Source organism: Natator depressus, chromosome 1 (assembly GCF_965152275.1).
Source record: "Natator depressus isolate rNatDep1 chromosome 1, rNatDep2.hap1, whole genome shotgun sequence".
NCBI lineage: Eukaryota > Metazoa > Chordata > Testudines > Cheloniidae > Natator > Natator depressus.
In genome coordinates, this window is record NC_134234.1 from 256,536,583 (window position 1) to 256,559,346 (window position 22,764).

A 22,764-nucleotide genomic window follows, 5' to 3' on the forward strand; every position below is an offset into this window, starting at 1 on the left:
ATTCTGATTTTACAGGTGGGGAACTGAGGTACAAAGAGGTTGGGGCCCAGATTTTCAGTGCAGCAATGTCTAATGGATCTAGGAGCCTAAATATCCATTTAAAAGTGATTATCCCATAAACTGTCAATGAGATTTTAGCTTCTAGAAAAGCTTTAGATTCCTAAATTAGTTAGTTTCAACACTGAGCACAGCAATGCCTAAATATCTTTTAAAAAATCTGGGCCTAAGTGGCTTGCCCAAGGTCACCCAGGATGTCAGTGGCAGAGCTGGGAATTGATGACAACTCCTAAATCCTTATCCAATGCCTCAGGACAGATCCATTCTTCTACTGCAGACATGGGAGCAGCCAAACAAATGAGCAGGAGGCCCTGCTTCAGCCTTGTTCTCTCCTGGGGACTCTTGCAACTATTTGCTCTTTAATTGTGTTCCTGTTTAACCACAGGATGAGCAACAGCATTTCAGCCTCAGTTCCAAATGATGCACTTACCTTCCCACTATCTCAGCTCAGGTTCTCCTCTCTATCCCTACTGAGGGCTCAGGAGGAGGGAGAGAGAAACCTCATTTTTTAATTGGGCTAAAAAGACTGCAAATCCAAGCAGAGCTAAAGAACTGCCCCCTGAATTCTTCTTGGGAGAACTGAGTGGTTTGCTACTTAGCTACATGTGCATGAAGCAACTCATGGTAGGCAGGGCCTATTTACTATTGCCCTACATTTGGGAAGCTCCTCCGAGCCAAGCCAGGGTTTAGCTCTAGTTTATATTCCTGGTCTGGTTCCAAAATGGTTTTTTCCCCAGGTCAATAAGCTAACCTTACAAGACACACTGCCTCTAAGTGAAATCCTCCCCCAATTCCCATTATATTGCTTTAAATCTCCTTCAAACACCTCCCACATATAGTCTTGTTAGTCAGCCTTAATTGCTTCACTTTTCTGCAGTGTAATGCAGGTTATGTATTCAATAAAGATATGACACCTTATATTTAGCATTAATTGTAACTGTATTTGCCTATAGCACACATCTCCCTTGCCAGTCCCTTCTGTGTAATTTCAGTCCCTAAATAGCCTATGTCATGATATATTCTTAGATAGATTTCCCAGTGGTTTTTCCTTGTAGCAATTTGTCACAAGGTCTTGTTATAAGACTTTGGGTGCCTGGCTCTAGCTATATAATTCTCAGTTGCTGCCTTCTCTTTTTTTTTAAATATTTAGTTTCTTTCCTGCCAAAGCAATGATGATCTGTGTCCAAGCTGAAACTTTGGGGAGAGATTAAGTGAATTTTTAGAAGAAAACTGAATGACTCAAGGGATTAGGGATGCAGCATGGAAATTTTCTCTCTAGGTAGCCCAGCTCTTCAAGTTATTACCATCTGTCAGCAGCACCCTAGGCTGAGTTTGGGGAATGGAGAGATTGTCAGGTCAGTTCCCAGTAAGTGAGCAGGTGCCTACATCACCATAGTTATTAAAGGTTTCAGAGTAGCAGCCGTCTTAGTCTGTATTCGCAAAAAGAAAAGGAGTACTTGTGGCACCTTAGAGACTAACCAATTTATTTGAGCATAAGCTTTCGTGAGCTACAGCTCACTTCATCGGATGCATTCCTTGTTGGTAGTCTGAGATCCCAGAAGCTGAATGGACAATAGAGGCGGCTCTTCCTTTTCACTGTGCTCTCCAGGGCAGGGCTGGGATCCAAAGGTTAGATCAAGAGAAGCTTACATATGTAACTGACAACACCATACTTGTCCTAAGAATAAGGATTTCAATTGGCAAGGGCTTCTCTACAGTGCTATTTCAAAATGTTAAGTGATTTCATGCTAGCAAAAGATACCAACTTCCAGTCTGGAATAATAAAATCCTCTATTTACCTACAGCGAAGGCACAGCACAAGCAGGAGCAAAGCAGGCAGCCCCTCCCCAACCTGGGATTCTCAAGCTATCTCACCTCAATCATAATGGACCATTTCTGGGGGATGGGAGAGGGCGTTCAGCTCCCCTGCCCCAGTCATGCAGATGCTGAACTTCATGCATACAAGCAATCCCATGGCCTTTAATGGGACTAATCAGATGTGTTAACTGTCTGCATAAGGAGCCCATGATTGTTTCACTGTTACCTTGTCCTCGCCCGCATTTGTTTGTCCATCTCCACCTGTTTCCCATCTGGGTTGTCAGGTCGCTGGAGAAAGAGACTCTTTAGTGTATGTGTGTCCAGTGTATAGCACAATACACACACAATCCAGTCCTTACTATCTCTTCTGCTACTACTGGTAAAATGCACAATGCAGATGGTGGTTGTTCAAACTTTATTTAATGGGAGGCAGTATAGCCTAGGGGACTGAGCAGGGTCTCAGGAGAGCAGGGAATAGAACCCAGGTTTCCTGCCACCAGCCCACTGAGTGACCTCGAGCATGTCACTGTCCCTTGCTATGCCTCCATTTCCCCATCTTCAAACTGCGGGCTATAAGACCCACTTCCTTTAGAAAGCATTTTGAGATCTACTGATGAAAAGTGCTATTATAAGAGCTAGGTATTAATTTAAATAAAGCTAACAAGTGAATGCACAATTTAGCTAAAAATACACACATCCCACTTTAGTAGTAGTAGTAATAAGCATTTAATAAATGACAGAGCTATAGATAAATTGTATTTATTAGCAGCTTTGACTGCCTCAGCTGAACTCTGCCCCAATCCATGAGAACTTTAATATTCAACTTCTCTGAGCAGCTTTCAAAGAGCCATTATATTTTTGAAGAAAAAATTAATAAAAGCTGCCAGATAAATATTTACTGTCTTTCTCAAGGGTGGAATTTCTCTTCCAAAATTAAACTGGTCTGTGGCCCAGGATGGGCAATATTCAGTCCAGGATTAACTTCAGTAGCAGGAAAATTGGTTGAAATTATAGTATGGAACAGAGTTATTAGACACCTAGATGAACACAATATGTTGGGGAAGAGTCAACACAGCTTTTGTAAAGGGAAATCATGCCTTACCAATTTATTAGAATTCTTTGAGGTGGTCAACCACTATGTTAAAAAGGGTGATCCAGTGGATATAGTGTCAAAGGCTTTCTGAAAGTCCAAGTCCAAGGTCCCATACTCAAGGCTCTTAAGCAAAGTAAGCAGCCCTGGGATAAGACAGAAGGTCCTCTCATGGATCAGAAACTGGTTGGTATAGCGGGGTCTCCCAGGCATCTGTACTGGGACCAGTGTTGTTCAACATATTCATACATGATCTGGAAAAAGGGGTAAATAGTGAGGTAGCAAAGCTTGCAGATGATACACAATTACTCAACCTAGATAAGTCAAAGCAGCCCACAAAGAGTTATAAAGGGATATCATAAAACTGAATGACTAGGCAACAAACTGGCAGGCGAAATTCAATATTGATAAATCCAAAGTAGGGCATGTTTGGAAAACACAATCCAACTATATGTACAAAATGATGGGGTCTACATAGCTGTTACCACTCAAGAAAGAGATCGTGAAGTCATTGTGGATAGTTCTCTGAAAACATTTGCTCAGTGTGAAGCTGCAGTCAAAAAAGCTAACAATGTTAGCAACCATTAGGAAAAGGATAAATAAAAAGACAGAAAATATCATGCAACTATATAAATCCATGACATGCCCACACCTTGAATATTGTGTGCAGTTCTGGTCACCTCATCTCAAAGATATATTAGAATTGGAAAAGGTAAAGAGAAGGGCAACAAAAATGATTAGAGCTATGGAACAGCTTTCATATGAGGAGAGATTAAAAAAACAGACTAGTCATCTTGGAAAAGAGACTGCTATGGGGGGACATGATAGAGCTGGGAATGGGCGACAGGGGATGGATCACTTGATGATGATTACCTGTTCTGTTCATTCCCTTGGGCACCTGGTATTGGCCACTGTCAGAAGACCGGATGCTGGGCTAGATGGACCTTTGGTCTGACCCAGTATGACTGTTCTTATGTTAGGTCTATAAAGTCATGAATGGTGCAGAGAAAGTGAATACTTTACTCCTTCACATAATACAAGAACCAGGGGGTCACACAATGAAATTAATAGGCAACCGTTGGGTATTTTTTAAAAAAGGAAGTGCTACTTCACACAAGGTAGAGTCAGCCTCTGGAACTTGTTGCCATGGGATGTTGTGAAAGCCAAAAGTATAAATGAAATAAAAAAATTAGTAAGTTTATGAAGGACAGGTCCATCAGTGGCTATTAGCCAAGACGGTCAGGGATGCAACTCCATGCGCTGGGTGGCCCTAGGCATCTGCCTGAGAGATGCTGGGACTGGACCACAGGGAATGGATTTCTTGATGATTGCCCTATTCATTCTCTTTGAAGCACCTGGCATTGGCCATTGTCGGCAGACAGGATACTAGGCTAGATGGACCTTTGGTCTGACTTGGTATCGCCATTCTTATGTTCTTAGGCCCACTGCCAGGTATAAGGTCTGACATCTTGCTACCCATCAGAGCTCAATAGCAGAAAACCGGGAATGCTTCCAACCCAGCTGTAGAGGAGAATCACTTCCAGGCCTGCAGCCCTCGCCTTCGCAGCAGTGGCTGGAGGCAGAGGGAATGGCACATAGCCATGGAGCACAGAGCCGCTGGGGAGCCCCAGTGGCGGGTGCCCGACGGCTGAGGCACCTCTGGACAGCCAGTGACCAGAGCCCAGGGGTGGCCAGCGAATCCATGCCCCTAACTAAAGACGTGTGGCTTCCAGGGGGGCTGTGCAGGCCCGCCACAAAGCACTGCCCTGTCCCCATCTCGGCGGGCGCTGATCCCGCCCCTGGCGCCCCTGCCTGCAGGCTGGGTGGTGGCCCGGGCTTTGGCCCCGAAGGGCAGGGGCTGCAGCAGAGCTCGGTAGGCGCCGGGGAAGAGTCGCCGGACCAAGCCCGCCCCCAGCCGCGGCTCCACCAGCGGGGCGGGCGCCGGCCGCGGCCAGGTGAGGCGGCCCCGCCCCGCCCCGTCTCCCGGCCCGGGCGGCAGCGGGTGAGCGGCGAGCATGGCGGACTCCCAGCTGATCTGCCTGGACGACACGCACGTGAACGAGAAGGTGACCGAGGCCCAGGCCAGGTTCTACTACAGCGAGGAGCAGCGCCGGGCGCTGGAGGCGCTGGTCGCCCAGGGCGAGCCGGCCTACCGGGAGCGGCTGCGGCAGGGGCAGCTGCGGGACTTCCTCTCCAGCCGCGAGCTGCGAGCCCTGCCGGCCGGCTGGCGCGGCTACGATGCGCACCTGGAGGGCGGCGGGGCCGGCGGCGAGGGCGTCTCGCTCGCCTACTGGCCGGAGTGCTCCGACACCGAGGTGCCGCCGCTGGACTTGGGCTGGACGGACAAGAACTTCTACCGGGGCATCAGCCGGGTGAGTCTCTTCACCCACCCCTGGAAGGAGGAGAACGCGCCGCACCTCAAGCAGATCATTCGGGAGATGATCCAGCAGGCACAGAGGGTAGGTGTGTCCCCTCCCCGGGTCACTTCATCACCCCGAAGCACCGAGAGGGGGCCCTTCCCCCTGCGGGCTGCGGCACTCACACGCCCCCACCGCCCCCTAGTGCTCAGTCTCCTGGGGAAGCGGATCTGCTCGGTGGCTTGTTTCCATTGAGCTCCTCCTCTCAGAGCGCAGCAGCGCTTAACTTTGTCATCCGCTGAGCCACTTTTCTTGCACGTCCTGTGAAGAGCGTGATTACTGCAGGGACAGGCGCTGTCCTATAGAGCTTCACTGTAAAGGATTCTGGGAGGCCTCTGGGAAGGAGCTGGCATACAGTGCTTGAACTTGAGAGTCGTCATGGATGGAAAAAGTAGAGGAGAAAACACCCCAACAATAAATCGATTTTCTTTCCTTGCTGTGTCAAATAGGAGACAGTTAGTTATGGGCCCCCAGGATCTATAACCCACTAATGTCCTATCCAGCATCTCATTGTATTCAGTCACTTTACTGTTAATCAAAAAATAAGTTTTGCCAAAGTGACTCCATCAAGAATCTATATCCAGGACTGGATACCCCATTGTTAATGGGGTTTTATATCAGCTGCCCATTTTGTACTGTCAGTTTGAGTCAGTGGCTCAGACAATCACATATTTAGAGTCTCTTTCAATTCTCTCTTTCTCTCTCTCATATGTAGGTAAAACTATTTAAACTCTGTAAATTTAGATAGATTCGTTTCTTGATGGATTTCTAAATCTATAGTTTAGTGGTTGAATGCTCTCTTAATCCAGTCTTGATTGCTAAACAGTTGGATATGAGACAACATATAGCTGTATTTATCTTTTGGGGGCAGAGAACTGTTGTTAATCTTCTCTGCCAAGAAGACAAACCAATAGGAAGACTCCAAAAGTTTGCATGGAACATGGATGTATCAAGAGTATTTCTCATGTCAGCTGAGCTGAACCTTCCAGGAAAGAGATCCCACTTAAAATGGCTTCTCTTCTTGCACAGGTTTCCTTTGGTGTTGGCACTTTCAAAGGTGTCAAATGGGGAGGCTACTTGATCCCTCCCCTTCCCTGCTGCTTTTCTGTGGGTAATGGGTGCCATTTGGGTCTCCCTATATACACACATCTCTCGCAAAGATTTTTACAATGAATCTGCTATGTGAGACAGGATATGAAGCAGTTTTCTGAAAAGATTCCCTCTTCAAACTACATATTCCCCTTCTTCCCCCACTCTGAATAATGAAGGCCTGATTAATTGTTCACCTGCACCTTACGTAGTCACATACCAGTGCAAAGTGGCTGTGAAATGTTTTTATTCTGAGTTAGTAGCATTTTACATCTATTTTGCACTTTGCACTGGTGTAAATGTCTAGACAAGGGGCAGGGTGGTGAGGAATTGGGCTGTTTCAGCCTCTGTACCTGAAGGCCAAAAGTGGCCAAAAGTTGTTGGGGTTTTTTTTTTGTTTTGTTTTGCTGACTTGGACAAACTGAAAACCCTGTGCTCCTCCCAATGCAAAAGTGATTGCATGGACATTTAATGGCCCTGTCTAGATAAACCTGCCTGTCATGCTCATGTGAACTGACCAAGAGAATATTGTTGTAGCCATGTTGGTCCCGGATCTTAGAGACAGAGTGGGTGAAGTAATATTTTTTTGATTGCACCACTTTCTGTTGGTTAGAGAGAGAAGCTTTCGAGCTACACGGAGCTCTTCTTCAGGTCTGGGAAAGGTCAGGTCAGCTAAATACATGGTGGAACAGCTTGCTTAGATACCACAAGAGAACCTGCTTCAATACAGGGGGGGGAAAAACATCTGTCACCCCTATTTGTCACCCTCCACCCCACCCTGGAACCCATATAGGGTATCACTAAACTATTACAATCCATACTCAATGGGGACCACATCCTGAAAGAAATGTTTCCTAACCCCTCCCGCATCGCCTCCCCCTTCTAGCCTTCTAACAACTCACCAAGCTTCTCAGACGCAAGCTCATCACAGACCAGGAACCATGAGCTCAAAGCACCACCAGACCTTGCCAGAACATCTGCAGGTTTTGCATCTGTTATATCTACACCGCTACAATGACCATTACCCCCCACATCACACCTTTCAAGATCCGTGGGTCCTACATGTGTCTGTCATAACATGTGGTGTACCTCAAACAGTGCACTAAATGCCCCCCAAACAGCTATGTGGATGAAACCAGATAATCACTATGCTCTCAAATGAACTCGCACAGAAAAATGATAAAAGATTAAAATACCAATTACCAATGGGCGAACACTTTTCACAAAACGATCACTCCATATCTGACCCCCTCAGTCCTTGTCCTCAAAGGAAACGTGCACAAGACATTCAAAAGAGGAGACTGGGAGCTTAAATTTGTAACTTTGCTAGACACTAAAAATCATGGTCTTAGGGGCAGCTTCTTTCTCCCCTTGCAGAGGGGGGCTGAGCAGGTGTTGATAACACATGGCACATTTCTAAGGCTTATCGGTGTTTTACAAAGATTAATAAATGAAGCCTCCTCACCACTGTGAGGTAGACTAGTATTATCTTGCCAATCCTCTACATGTCCGCAAAGAGTCAGGCACACCTGTGGCACTACAGAAATAACTAGCCCCATGTTATAGATAAAGATGGTGGGAAACTGTGGTAGGGGTTGCCCCGCATACTCTGAATTGCTCTTTGTCACTTTTCCAGGTAATCTAGGGAGATCATCACCAGGTAACCCTGTCTGCATCTTCCCTATGGCACAGTCATTGCCAATTTGTAAACAGTGATACGCTATTTGTGCCAGCATTACAAACATCCTGGAGCAAGTGCCACATGGTGAGCATTTGTCACCTATTTTCAGAAAATTTCAGGACCGTCATTTGTTTTCATGAGTATATTCCCATTCCTACAGTTTGCAGGGGAACCAGGGCCCAGCATTTATTTGAGAAACCAAGGCATCATTTTTGTGACATTATTTTGTTTACCAAGGCAAATGTAAACAGGTGACAGTCCCCACCCAGGCTAGATGTAGAGCAGTCCCTTTTCTGCCTGGGCATCACAAGAGGAGGGGTGGAATGTAATAAAGATTTCTGCCCAGAGTGCTGGAGGAAGAGATGATGTACAGGAGGTGCAGAATGTTTCTCTCCCGCTGTTTGTTCTTGGTCTTGAGGCAATTACTGTGGAGCTGGGAGTATTTTGCCCTCCCCCTGCCACTGTTTTAGTCTAGCTTCACCTTTGCACCAGGAACTCCAGCCCAGATCCTATCTGATGACAGGGCAGTATTCTGCCACTAGCTGGCCATATTTGGCCCTGTGTCACAGAGGTGATTGTGTGTATAGCTTATTCACTCTCTGATCACCTGTGGCAAATACGTGTAGCTAAGTATGTTGGAAGCTGTCTGTCTTTTAAGAACAGAACGGGTCTGGTGGAGCAATGGTCTTTGGCAGTGGTAAGTCCCTGTCTGTATGGTGAGAGTCTGCTGTGGCATGGTTTGGAGCATACAAGGGCAATCTCTTTCCCAGATTCAATTTGCCTCTCTAGTGAGGATTATTCACCCTGCTGTAGTTACTACCCCTTGAAGCCTGAGTTGGACCTCTTCCAACCTTCAGCTGAAGGAAAGGGGCTCTTCTCTGCACAAAGCTGGGAACCATACTGCCTGATTGGGTTGAAAAAGAGTTTAAAATAGTTTCATGCTACCTCTGTTTAACACAATGCTGCTGGCCGTTGTGAACGGCGCCCATGGAATTTAAACTTTATTCAGACAACTCTGTTCCCAGCCTAGTGTAGGCAGAGCGCCTCTCACTGCCCAAGTTTACATGCCTGCCATAAATGAATGAGACCAGCCTCCTGTGGTGATTCATTCACAGCCTTCCAAAGGCTGGGGAAAGTCTTTCAGGAGAAAGAGGCAAGTTGGGACTTGATATTTCTAGTGTTTTAAAAGGGGAGAATAGGGTAGGGTGTGGACCACAGAGAAAAGCCCTTTCAGATCACCTTCCCATATTGTAAAGGGTGCCAACAATCTTCTTGCTTTGTAATTACCTGTAACCACTGACTGTTCAGGCTTTTGTGAGTTTAACAGCATGTTAACGTAGTCTTTTGCTTTTTTTTTTTTTTTTTTTATAAATTTTGTGCGTGGAAAAATGTATCCTGTTGGGCATTCAAAGTGAAAGGGGGTGGGGAGGATATTTGTAGCATCAACAAACGCAGAACTGAATGACAGACCATCTCTGTTGTTATAAATATGAGCAGGTGTGTTTGAACCCCCTAGGTCAGATATAGAAATGCATTCCTTGTGAACCCAGCCCAGGTAGGAGAATTCTTAAGGGAATCTGTGGAACAGAAAAACAAAATCCCGCTTCTCCCCACACCCTTAGTATTCTGTCTCCTCTGGCCCCTTGTGCTGAGCAGGTGAACCTTGGTTTTCCAGAGTCTCTTCACATGTAGGTAAATCACTGTGAGACAAACATGGTGGAGAGGTCTCACAGTGGAGGTGAAAACCGGGCAGCTGGCTGTGTTGTTCTTCATGCCTCTGATTAATATGCAGCATTCCCTGGAAATGTCAAGAGAGCTCCCAACAAGAACTAACAAACTCTTTCCTTGTACATGTGCAGGCACTGGGAGCCATGCCAGGAAATAATGAGATTACTGAATTGTGTTCAGACATGTGTATCTCTCGCGCTTTAGTTTGCCTTGAGTATACTCTCTACCCAGCTGGCCTGGCACCCAGACCCTTTTGTTTTATATTAGGAGTGAGATGGGGACATGCAAACACACTATCACTAATACTGTATTTTACTTGCCTCTCTTTCTGCCCGATCCTTGCTTCCCCAGATCATTGCGGTGGTAATGGATCTGTTTACAGACCGGGACATCTTCCAGGATATTGTGGACGCAGCATATAAGCGCCGGATCCCAGTCTATATAATCCTGGATGAGGAGGGTGTGAAGTTCTTCCTGGAGATGTGCAAGTGTATGAATCTCAGTAGCTTCCAGATCCAGGTAATATACTGTGGTACAATGGAGGCCATGTCAACGGTACAGATGTTCCGGTGTAATGCCCAGGTGTAGACACTTGCTACGTCAGCAGAAGGGGATTATTTGTCAATATAGCTCATTTTTTTTCAAGAAGCAGTAGCTAGGTTGACTGAAGAATTCGTCTTTCGACTTAGCCATGTTTACACCGGAGGTTAGGCCAACCTAACTATGGTGTTATGGGTGTAAAATTTTTCACAGCTCTGAATGATGTAGCCTGGTTGATTTAACTTTTCATTATAGATCAGGCCAGAGCTTAAAGGGCCTTTGTGTCTGAGCTGCTGCAGTTCTGGGGTGGATCAGAGACTGGATGGATGGATAGCTGAGTCCCTTCTAGTTGCAATGTGCTCTGGTTGGCAGAGGGGAGCTGGGGACAGGAGCCATATTGGAAAGCAGGAGAGTAAGAAAATGGTTCTCTGGTGCTGAGTGGAGCAGGAGAAGACAGAGGAATGACCTTAGAGGGGGAGCTCTGAGTAGGAAGGGGCCTGAGGAGGGTTTGTGCCTGACTGACCTAAGCATCCCTGATTGGAGAGAACTTTGTCACGGAGAATCATGTGCCTCTGGAGCAGGGATTCCAACTGATCTAGAACCGAAAGGTCTCAGTCATTCTCTGACTATTATTTGGGCCTGTAGATTTTGTTTGTCTGAATGTTATCTAATTCTGTCTCGTTACTTTACTGAACTCACTTCTATTATCTCCGCCAGACTGGGACTAAAGTTCCCTGCTAATTTTGTGACCCCAATGTGTGAGTGCGTGTTTTCCTGGGTGAAGGCATTGCATGGGAGGTACCCCGGAGGCTCTCCCAATGGGAGTGCCTGCAGAGCTTGCCTCCAGGGTTTGTGGGTAGAAGTCACTAATTTTTGTGCACCACTGCTCAGGCCTATACGCACCAAGGCGGTGTCAGTTACAGTATGTTCATGTACCAGTGTCACAGAACTGGAATAAAGGTCTGGGTCTAGTCTACCTGATGAGGAATAGTGTGTGGGCAGTAGGAAAATTTTCACATTAAAGAGAGAGAGAGCGACAGACAGGTCCCCTTCATGTATGTACCATAACCTGCTGTGAGGCCATGACCAGCCTGCTTTGATTCCTAGCAGGAAATCGCTGGTCATTGCTCAGGGTGAAAACCAGGTCTCCTGTGGTTGAAGTAATTGCAAAGCAAATTCAAATACAAAGAATATGGTTTCCTGAAGCCTGAGTGTGGTAGATAAAAACAAGGCTTCTGCAACCAGAGGTTTCTAAATGGATACAAACTGGAGGGTTGAGTCTAGCTGAGGTCTAGGCTTGTCCTCTGCTTTCTTTTTTCAAAAAATGTGTAATGGCTGCACTCCCCTTTTATACTTAGCTTCCTGCTGCCATTGGGGGAGACTTCAGTTCTTGAGTTCAGCCTTATTCCCCCATGAATGGGCTTCACTGCCAGCCTTGCAATGAAGTCAGACTTCTGATCTCCTTCTCAGGGATAGTAGTTTTTACTTTCACCCAGCTAAATAGCAGGTAGCCATATCACCTTTTGCTGGATTTTCCTCAGATCGTACAGGTTAAGCAGGATCAAGCTAGATCAGTACTGGAATGCGAGACCTCCAAGGAACACACAGGTTCTGCAAGAAGTGGTGGTGCCGATGACTGAATAGATGGTACTTTCCCCTGTGTTCACATTGAACTAAGGTCCTAACATGGTAATAAGGGGGTGGTCTCCTGCTGGAAGTGCCATCTTCCAAGTGAGCTGTAACACCGAGATGCTGATTAGTTGCAGTCGTTAAATGATCCCATAGCACTCTGATTTTTTTTTTTTTTTTAAACTCTTAAGAAATGTTCTGGCCGTATTTTAATTTAGGAAATTACACTCTGCTTCAACTGGATATTGTATTCTTTCTCTTAGGGTACATCTACATTTGAGCTGGGAGGTGTGATTTCTAGCTTAGCACCTAAAAATAGCAGTGTGTCCACAGCAGCTAAGGCGAGTCGCCTAAGAACATACCCAGGGAGTTGGACGAGATTGTACTTGGGGCAGCTAACTTGAGAGGCCACCTAGGGTGATGCAGACACACTGCTGTTTTTAGGTGATAGCTTGAGCAGAGCTAGCATGGATTCGTCTGCGCAAGCTGGGAATCGCACCTCCCAGCTCAAATGTAGACATACCCTTAAGCTATTTAATAGCATAGTAGTGCTCCGTCCTAGAGGTGAGTACGTTTCAGTGGAGGGATACTGTTCCCTCTGTATAGTTTATTTATCAATCTTTAAATACCCTGAGATCTTTCAGGGTAAGAGACGTTATAGAAATATATGTTTTTGGAGATAATTGATGTGGTATAGTCACGACATTGCATGTTATTTGTGTTTTCTACACACGAAGCCATATCGATATAGCTTTGTCTCCACACTGTTACAGGGTATTTGGGTGATTTTTGTTGTTGTTGTATTTTTCTATTCCCTCTGTGCACATGTAATGAGTCATTTTTAGATCACAGTAATTAAAAGAAAATCAAATTTGAATTCTTTTTACCAAAAGCAGGAAATGCAATGTGCAAATCCAGTGAAACCTCCACTTGCTAAATACTGTTGTAACACAGCTGGCTGTGTGCTCACACAGACTGCTCTAGAGAGATTGCTTCCTGGTAAAAAAAAAGTCACGTAACCTCTTGTACCTTTTTTTGACTGATGTGAAAAAATGAGGTCATTCTGTTTGCAGATCATGGGCTATTGACTAGCATACAGCAAAATCCAGGTTGGTTAAATAGGAAAAGATCTTCAGTGGAAAACCAGATGGATAAAAATGTTATAATAAACACCGGAGAGGACACCCTTCTTCTGGTGTGTTCTCCCTGACCTGCATTCAGCATCCCACGCACATGACTCACTATGAGGCCTTGAGCAAGTCACTTTGACTTTCTCAGGTCCCCCGTCCATGACATAGAGTAGTAATACTTATGGGGTATTGTGGTGGTTAATTAGCTAATGTCTGCACAGCACTTCAAACATACAAGTAGTATATGATTGCAAGTATTCTAATTTATTATTAGTCAGAATTTGTACTGACACTGCAGCATTTCTATTGAACAAATACAACCGATATGATGAAGAGATTAAAAATTATATATTATATTCAGAAAACTAGGATTTTAAAAGAATTCTGGATTTCTTTGGTCACAGTAAGTTCACCTATGGCTGGAAATCTAGACTGGTACAGCCAGGGCCACGTGGTTCTTTAACCATATGACATAGGTCGAAACAGCATAGCACTTGTTTGTTGTTGTACTGTTCTTGTATGTTATGTGCAGATAGACATCTGACACTAAAAGGCATATAGCCTTAAGTCAGCATTTTTCTAGTCTACTTAGGACATTAGTACAACTGACACTTATACCACCAAATCTCTCAAAGAGGATTCTGTGGTCTGTCATTCCCTCTGATCTCTTTGCACTGGCCAGAATCCTTCCCAATCCACTACTAAGGAGACGAGTTCTCCTCTTACTGTAGCAGGAGGAGACTAAGAAACCTCCATTATGGAAGGCCAGTGGAATCTCTCCTACTGGAATGTTCCAGAAAATTGGGATGTTCTCTCCTCTTGTTGTCTCTGATAATAAAATTGTCCAGACTTTTAATTTGCCTCCGTTTACCAAGCCCTACTTTATCACTATGACAACACAAATGAGACCAGTGTCTGAGGCCCTGACTCAGGTCTCCATTTCAGCCCCTTTAAATTAACACCAGGTGGATCTTCCCGTAGGAGAGTCTCCCTTCCACCATCCTCCCAGCATAGGAATATGCAGGGGTTAGGAGTTTATGTGGCCACAATGCACTGTTCTCTAGCTAGTCTAGACTGGCAGAGTGGCTTATGGGTGATTGGGGGTGGACCCAGGATTCAGAGAGTGCAAAAATGCGACTGTTGATTCACTTCCCCTCCTGGGCTGGGTCTCCTGAGGCTGCAGTTCGGAACTGGGGACTGAGGATCATTTTCTTCCCTTAGATTTTGAAAGTTTGTCCCACCTGCATTTTAGACTTCTCAGTGCTGGGATGAAAAGGAGAATGGGGCAGGCAGAGTTGCAAGCACAGTTAACATTTTGGACAGGCCTACAGATTGATGGAGGAGAGTGACCTGTATAGAAAATAAGTGACCAGCTGGGACAGACAGCGGAAGTACATTCTGCCTTGGATTATCCCTTCTGCAACTTTTCTGAGTTCTGTTGGCCAATGTGAAATAAGCTCTAGCATGCGGTGAGGTGAGATGAGATGAGATGTCTGAGGTGGTGGCCCCTGGAGCTTCAGGATTATCTGATTCTCTATATGCATGATTTGTTGTGACTTGTTTTTTCACCTTCCTGTTAGAACATCCGTGTACGTTTTGTGACGGGAGTTGGGTTCTATATGCCATCAGGGAAGATCAAAGGCACCTTGGCCTCCCGGTTCCTGATGGTGGATGGTGAAAAAGTGGCCACTGGGTCCTACAGGTGGGTCACTCACCCAGGATATGCCCATGTTCTTTGTATAAGGTCTACCCCATGCTTTACCTAGGGGAGATGGGGAGCAGCCTCCTTCTTTTTTTATTCCCTAACAGTTGGTCCAGCAAGGCTGCTGTGTCCAGTTGAGCTCTTTGTAGACGTCTGATGTGGGATAGAGAACACAGAACTAACTTTTGAAGGATAGAGTATCCCTGTGTCAACAGAACGTTCCACTGAATGAGAGAATTCCTCCTCCTCACCAGCCAGTGGCCAAATGGGATTCCCCAGCATCCACTGTGGCCAGTTTGCTATCTAGACGAGGTTATCAGGGCAGTATAGAGAGCCCTTCTGCCAATTCAGCAACAGCAGGTTATGTGTGGTTACCAGTGTCCTTGTCCAGATGGGGGAACTGTACTTTAAGGTGTCACAGCTTTCTCTATGAGATTTGTCCACCTGTACAATAAAGAACAGACTTAAAAATGTATACAGTGCCACTCAAGTGGGTAAGATACTCGTCACATGGTTGCAGTGTTGTGTGTTTCTGAATGCTGAGAGTTCAGGGGTGGTCATTTGGGGGTTGGAGAGGTGTCAGGTCTCCCTATCTCCATGCAAAAATCTAACAGTGGCTTCTCTCTGCCAAGTTTCACTTGGAGCTCATCCCACATCGACAGAAACATCCTCCTGTTGTTGACGGGGCAGAATGTGGAGATGTTTGACGTCGAGTTTCGTGAGCTCTACGCCATCTCTGAGGAGGTCAGTCTCTACAAGGAGCTGAACATTGCTAGCCCTTTTAATTCAGGAGCTGGGATATCGGCGCTTCGCTCCTCCACTGTGTCTCGTAAGATGATCAACCCCAAGTATGGTCTAGTGACAGGGGCTGCCCCTGGTGAAATGTTCTGGGCTTCACGCCAGAGGCAGGAGGCACAGGAGAAACTGGAAAGGAATGAGGAGGAAAGTGAGTCAAAGAAGCGGCTGAATCAGTTTCTGAATGACTTGATCACGGTGGAGCAGGTGCTACCAGAAATTCTGCCACCTCTTGAGAGCTTGGGGAGAGAGAACCGGAGTCCCCAGAGATTGCTCTCCTGGTTCCATCGGGGTCTGAAACATAAGTCCAAATCCAGGGAGTCCATTCGCGACACCAAAAAGGACGAGGAAGCTAGCAGCTCTGTTACCAATGGGGAAACCAACTCCAAGCAGGGTAAGAGGTTTGGCAGCGGCTTTTTCAGCAGGAAAGCTAAACGGCCCCCCGTCATGAAAACTGAGGCCAATTCTTTTGCCCGTGAGGGACTCTCAGGAGAAGAGTTTGTGATCGTGAAGGCGGCATGCGAGGACCTGATCAGCTTCAGCCCTGTCAGCATTCGGAGTAGTGTGGGCACCTCAGGTAAACCACCTCCACCACAGTTCCCCTGGGCTCCCCCAGTGCAGGCACATGAGGGCAGCTCCAACCATTTCTTTTCCTCTCTGCCTTAAAATGACACAGAGAGCAACTGAGGCCAATGAAACAAAATCATCTTGCAGACATTTTTAAGGGGAAATTTTGTGAGACTTGCACTTCTCATGTGACTTCCTTTGGTGGTCTGGAGGTGGGGAGGGTGAATCTCTCTCTTATTTCCCCGTGTAAAAAGGTTCCAGGCACAGGTACTTTGCTCCCCAGCTGGAAGCAGTGTTAGTGGTTCATAGCCCTCTTAGGTGCTAGCAGAGAACCTTGTGTTGAACTTGAGGGACCCTTTTGGCAGTGCACAGTTGCACGGACAGGTTTTAGACATCTCCTACCACCTAACCTACTCAGCTTTACTTGACTGGTTATAGAGTTACTATGACAAGGTTATGGCGGGAGGGAAAACAGAGTGGGGGAATCCTACATAATCTACTCCTTTTCCATCCCCCCCCCCATCAAACGTGGGGGAGATCATCATGGAATTAGAAGCTAGGGAGTTATCGCAACATGGCCATGATCAGTGCTTGCGACATGTCCTTCAGTGGCTTTGTCCAGGTTAGTTTTCAGTGACTCAAGTGAATTCAGAACTGGCAAATCCCCTTCACATGCTAGTTCCTGAAAGGTTTAGATGTTGACAGACTGGAACAAACCTATAGACTATCCAGGCTAGTCCCCCTCTCTGACAGTGACCCATTGTGGATGCTGTGGAGAGAGTTGCAAAACCAGAACACATCATATAGCAGGGGAATAAATTATGTTAGGACAATGGTCCCCAAACTTTTTCGGTCACCCCCACCCCGTTACCCAGTCTGCTCACCCACCTTCCCCCGGAGCCATGGTCGGGGCTGGAACTGCGGGTCAGGGGCTGCAGCTGGGGGGCAGGGCTGGAGTCGAGCTGGGAGGGCGCTCCCTCCCCACCTGCTTGGGGGGGGGGTGTGCCCCAGACCCCGCTGCACCCCCTGAATGTTCCTCTGTGCCCCCCTAGGTGTTGTGCCCTACACTTCGGGGACCTTAGGTGAGTAATTTCTTCCTGACCCATCTTAACCAGGGATCATTCTATGCCCAAAAGAATGTGAAATGGGACGTTTGGCGTGGGGGAGGAGCGGAGATTTGTTAAGCCTGAAACTGCCATTTTTAAAAAATGGAACGAGAGTCCAGAGACCAAGAAAGTGAGGAGGGTATTGGGGAGAAAGATGAGATTAAAAAACTGCCATTGGTTGGATTCTTAGAAATATTTCTGCTGAGAGAGAGAGAGAGAGAGATTTAAATCCCAAAGCTACTTAACACAGATTGAAACAAGATGAGAATAGTCTAGTCTGGGCCACAATAGATCCATTTTGGAGGGCACCCTTAGAATTTGGGAAGTTGGGAGTGAGCCCTCCCCTCCCCCATCTCAAGTGACTGCATATTCTCTGCACAGATAGTATATGTTAGATACTCTGCTGGTCCCCTTCCACTGAGGTTGGAAATCTGTAGACTTATTGGAATCAGATGGGTTGACCTAAGGGCTTTCAGTACCCTCTAGTGACAAAACTAGAGAACTGTTGAGTCTGTTTCCCACCTGTCTCTCTAAAGAGGCAATTTAAAGTGATAGAGATCCTATATTTCTAACCCCTGACTCTAGCTGTTGTAAAATAGTTCTCCCACCACCCTGTCACTCCCACATGTTATTTCAAAATGAGGTTGTTACTTTTCTAGGGCATGAGCTGTGTCTTCCTATCAGTACTGTAAGTCAGTGGTTCTCAACCAGGGGCAAATGTATCCCTGAGGGTATTCAGAGGATCCCAGGGGGGTACATCAACTTATCTAGATATTTGCCTAGTTTTACAACAGGCTACATAAAAAGCACTAGCAAAGTCTGCAAACTAAAATTTCATGCAGACAATGACTTATTTATACTGCTCTAAAGACTATACACTGAAATGTAAGTACAAGATTTATATTCCAATTCATTTATTTTATAATTATATAGTAAAAATGAGAGCATAAGCAATTTTTCAGTAATAGTGTGGCTGTGACACTTTTTTGTATTTTTATGTCTGATTTTGTAAGCAAATAATTTTTAAGTGAGTTGAAACTTAGGGGTATGCAAGACGAATCGGACTCCTGAAAGGGGTACAGTAGTCTGGAAAGGTTGAGAACCACTGCTGTAAGTCACCTACCACAATTTGGGGTAGTATATAAATAATGAGATGGTAAAAAGAAAACTCACTCAAAGTTTATACTTAGTATTAATTTATAAAGTAAATGCAGCAAAGATCTTAGAAATCTAAAGTCAACAGCGAACTTGGTGGCCATGTGGGCAGCCTACATTTTGAGGGGTTTTTTTGGGGCGAGGGGGCGTAAGTAGGGCAGTCACCCTGGGTACAAACTTCCAGGTAGCATTCTGCCGCTGGGCTTTTTTACCTCTGCTCTGATTGGCTGGCCCTTTTTTTTTTTTTTTTTTGGCTTGGTGGCTGGGAGTGGCTGGCAAAATAGCTAGGGTCACTTCTGCATGTGGGTCTCTTATTTAGGTTTATACAAATAATAAAGAGGTGCTGGTTCAAAAGTGTAGGTGACCTGACACCACAACAGTGGGTGCAAGTGGATCTAAGGGAGTGTGAATATAAGGGTGGAGGAGGGATATAACTTAAGCATTGCCTTAGAATTTGGATCACAGTCTCTGCCCCAAGATGCTTATAGTCAAAGAGCTTGATCTTGCAACCTTCTCTAATCAATGTGGCTACTCCAAGAGTAAGGTTCAGGCCCCAAGGTAACACTTGAGAAGTGGGGACTAGGGGGAAAGAGGAGAACAAGAGGTACGTTAATAAGATCATGTGGTTTCTTTGTTAGTAACATGCTGCTTGAGGGTTTAATAAAACTTCTTAGGCCTGGATGTGGAGTGGCATTCGTGCTTCAAGAAAATGTGAGGCACTTCTTACTACTCAGATAACTTCAGGGCTGGCTTCATTTTAAAACTCCAAGGGTGGCTCGATGTCGGCCTAAGTGAGGAATACTGCAGTGCTGTGTTTGAGGCTGGAGGGGAAGGTTGGAACGCAATCGAGGTGCTTTGAATGCACTTGGATGCAATTATCCAAAGCTTCACACTTTGAATTAGATACATGTGTTTTTTTAAAGATTCACGCAAGCATGTATTAACCCTTTGGGCTTACCTGTGCACACATCCTCTAAAGTTATTATTAATTATATTTAACTGTAGAGACACATGCCATGGTACAAATACATAGAGAGACCAGATTCCCATTGCTGATATTGATCACTATCTGAGAGAAACTGTCCTGGCCTCTGGCTCATGCTCAGTCAATAGTAAGAAGGGACAGAAGTAAGCTTTGTGGCAGGACTTGAAAAATCTTACTGGCTGTTTACATTCCAGAAGACTATACCAGAATTAGATACAGCCAGAGATGGATACAAAGTGTGTGGGTTGTAGAGACCTCATCAGTGAAGACTGGGGGTAATGCCATGATCAGAAGCCTAGCCTCCACTTATTGGGATTTCTGCTAGGGTGATGTCCCAGTGTATACTGCTTGAGGACTTCATTTTTAATAAAAGTGTACCCCCTGGATCTTGAGCAGCCTCCCCCACCAGCATCTTCTGTGTTGAATGAAATACATCTAGTTTAGCTATCAGCTGCCTAAGGGGGATAGGATAACTTTACAAGTATTAAAAGGGTTCAGACATCAGGGAGGAGAGGGAAAGAAGGAAACTGTTGAGAGTGGTGGCCAGGGGATGATTAGGAGTAATGGAATGAAACTCAGAACATGACTATTTAGGCTAGATATGACACTTAACTGTGGGTTTATTACACCCCAGACTTGTGTCTGAAGAAAAGTTGTGGGAGCCCCATCACTCTGGGCATTTGAAACTAGAGTGAGTAAAGCACTGCAGAACATATTGTAGGGACTAAGGCTGCACTGCTTAGGTGGACAAGCTGACCCTGTAGCCTTTTTTCATCTCTAACTCTTTGGAAGTGTCCCAAGCAAGCAGTGACCAGGTCTGGCCTTTCTTGCCTTCTGTGAGCTGAGGAGACCATAGTTCAGGCTGTCATGCTTACAGACCAGGAAATAGAGTTCATTTCTCTAGTCGTTGTAAAGCTTTGTCATCTTTTGTTTCTGGAGTCTGCCTTTTTTTGGGTGTCTCCTGATTTCACAGTTAGAAAGTGAGATGGTTCCCCCCCTTCTCGCTCCCCCCTCAAAAAAAGAGGGGTGAATGTGGGTCTAAAACAAGCAATATAATGAGAGAGAGTTGAAAGTTGTGTGCTGAAAGTTTTTTTTATAAAAATCTTTATTTTATTTTTTTAACCTTTTTATTACAGGTAAAATTAACCCAAACTCTTCCACAGGGGATAAAAACAAACAGTCAGCCTGTGTGATGTCTTGATCTGGAAGGAATGTCAGAAGAATTGAAGACCCCAAAAGAGCATTTGATGGAACGTATGACTTCTTACCTATTTGAAACTTGCAGAACTTGTTCTCACACAAATGGTCTTTCAAACCACTATAAATGTCCAGGAAGCAGCTTGCACCTCCAGTGAAAGCACACGTGTTGCATAAAGCATAAAAATGTGGATGGTTCCTATGTAACGATTAGCGGTGAAAGCGTTAATGTCAATATTTAACTGTGATAATTGGAACTCGGAGCTAAGCCTGCATTGAGATGAATGCAGGGGAGCGTCCCACTTCTTAATGCAGCTATTTCAATCTATCTAGCTACAGACTCAAAAGGACATCATTTGGGAGAAAATTGTGAAATCTGCAGACCAGGTGGATTTTCCTTGTCCATGGATTTCTATAGATTTCTGTTATCAGCAGGGACAGCTAGAAGATTCAGTGGATGAAGAAGGTGTATTTGGCTGGAAGAGACCAGGGGGTTAGTATACTAGCTCTTCACTTTGTCATAAAACTAACAACTGAGCTGAATGATTTGGTAATAATTTCCCCTCAGGAGAAGACGAGGTTTGGAATATAAGGGAAAGCTTCAGACCAAGATCAAGGTGCGTGTAGAGTCCCAGGCCTGGGATAGCAAGGAGTGCTGCAAGATTTTACAGGGCCACAGAAGATTAATCATAAAATCAGTTTAATCATTCATTCCGTGCCATCTTGGTCTTAATGGAAAGTGAGTAAGTAAAGGGATACATCTTGAAGGCTGAAGGAGAGATGGGTGAAAGTTTCAAACATCTGGCTTACTTTACATTTTTAGTTAACCTCCCCCTTCCAAATACATAAAAATAGAGGTCCCCATCCCATAAATATATGGAGACACCAGTTATTGTGCACACCCTCATTGGATTCATTCAATATTTGGACTAGCATTTTGTCCTGACATGTCTGAGTGAATTTTTGCCATGCAGATCACCACAATATGCTGCCTTCAATAAACCCTCAGTGATTTGTAAGAAAAATACATCATAATGGTAAATAACCACCTAAATACAAATAATATATTTGTACTAACACGTTATTGAACACAGCAAAGGAAATATGGTTTCTTTAAAGAAAATGAACAAAGTTCAGCACACATTCCAAGAATGGCCATATTGGGTCAGACCAGTTGACCATCTAGCCCAGTATCCTGTCTTCCGAGAGTGGCCAATGCCAGGTGCCCTAGAGGGAAAGAACAGAGCAGGTAATAATCAAGCGATCCATTCTCTGTCGCTCATTCCCAGCTTCTGGTAAACCATCCCTGCCCATCCTGGCTAATAGCCATTGATGGACCTATACTCCATGAATTTATCTAGTTCTTTTTGAACGCTGTTATACTCTTGGGCTTCACAACATCCTCTGGGAAGGAGTTCCACAAGTGGACTGTGTGTGTGAAGAAATACTTCCTTTTGTTTGTTTTAAACCTGCTGCCTATTAATTTCATTTGGTGACTCCTAGTTCTTGTGTTATGAGAAGGAGTAAACAACACATCCTTATTTACTTTCTCCACACCAGTCATGATTTTATAGACCTCAATCATATCCCCCCTTAGTCATCTCTTTTCCAAGCTGAAAAGTCCTGATCTTATCAGGGGCGGCTCTACCAATTTTGCCGCCCCAAGCAGTTGCTGCCAAATTGCCGCTGCACCCGGAAGAGCAGCGGAGCTGCCGCCAAAGTGCCACTACGGGACACGGACTGCCGCCCCATTCTGAATGCCGCCCCAAGCACCTGCTTGGAAAGCTGGTGCCTGGAACCGTCCCTGGGTCTTATTAATCTCTCCTCATATGGAAGCCGTTTCATACCCCTAATTGCGTCCTGTCCACAGCCGATGCCCTGCCTGGAAGTTGCTCATTGTAGCAAATTTCTTCCTATCAGCAGGTCTGGTTCTCAAATACCATGATGGTGGGTTTGGTATAAGAACATGAATGGAATTCTCTGTCTCTACCTACTTTTATTTATAGGTACAGCAAACAGTCATGAGCTGCTGCACTAGGCATGTGCAGTATATTTAATATCAATGACAAGTGAACTGC

At 45.3% G+C, this 22,764-nt stretch overlaps 1 protein-coding gene and 1 long non-coding RNA gene across 2 annotated transcripts; one reads left to right on the forward strand and one right to left on the reverse strand.

The window, feature by feature from the left end:
* Window positions 1-1,655: 1,655 nt before the first annotated feature.
* Window positions 1,656-5,501, reverse strand: LOC141980386 (uncharacterized). Its single transcript, XR_012637531.1, has 4 exons — window positions 5,383-5,501; window positions 2,978-3,219; window positions 2,102-2,163; window positions 1,656-1,673 (listed from the first exon to the last, which is right to left on the reverse strand). It is a non-coding gene; the product is annotated as an uncharacterized LOC141980386 (long non-coding RNA).
* Window positions 4,981-21,810, forward strand: FAM83F (family with sequence similarity 83 member F). Its single transcript, XM_074941614.1, has 5 exons — window positions 4,981-5,424; window positions 10,232-10,399; window positions 14,760-14,881; window positions 15,514-16,253; window positions 20,626-21,810. The coding sequence occupies exons 1-5, from the start codon at window positions 4,981-4,983 to the stop codon at window positions 20,688-20,690; spliced, it is 1,539 nt and encodes a 512-aa protein (XP_074797715.1). The 3' UTR covers window positions 20,691-21,810.
* Window positions 21,811-22,764: the final 954 nt, after the last annotated feature.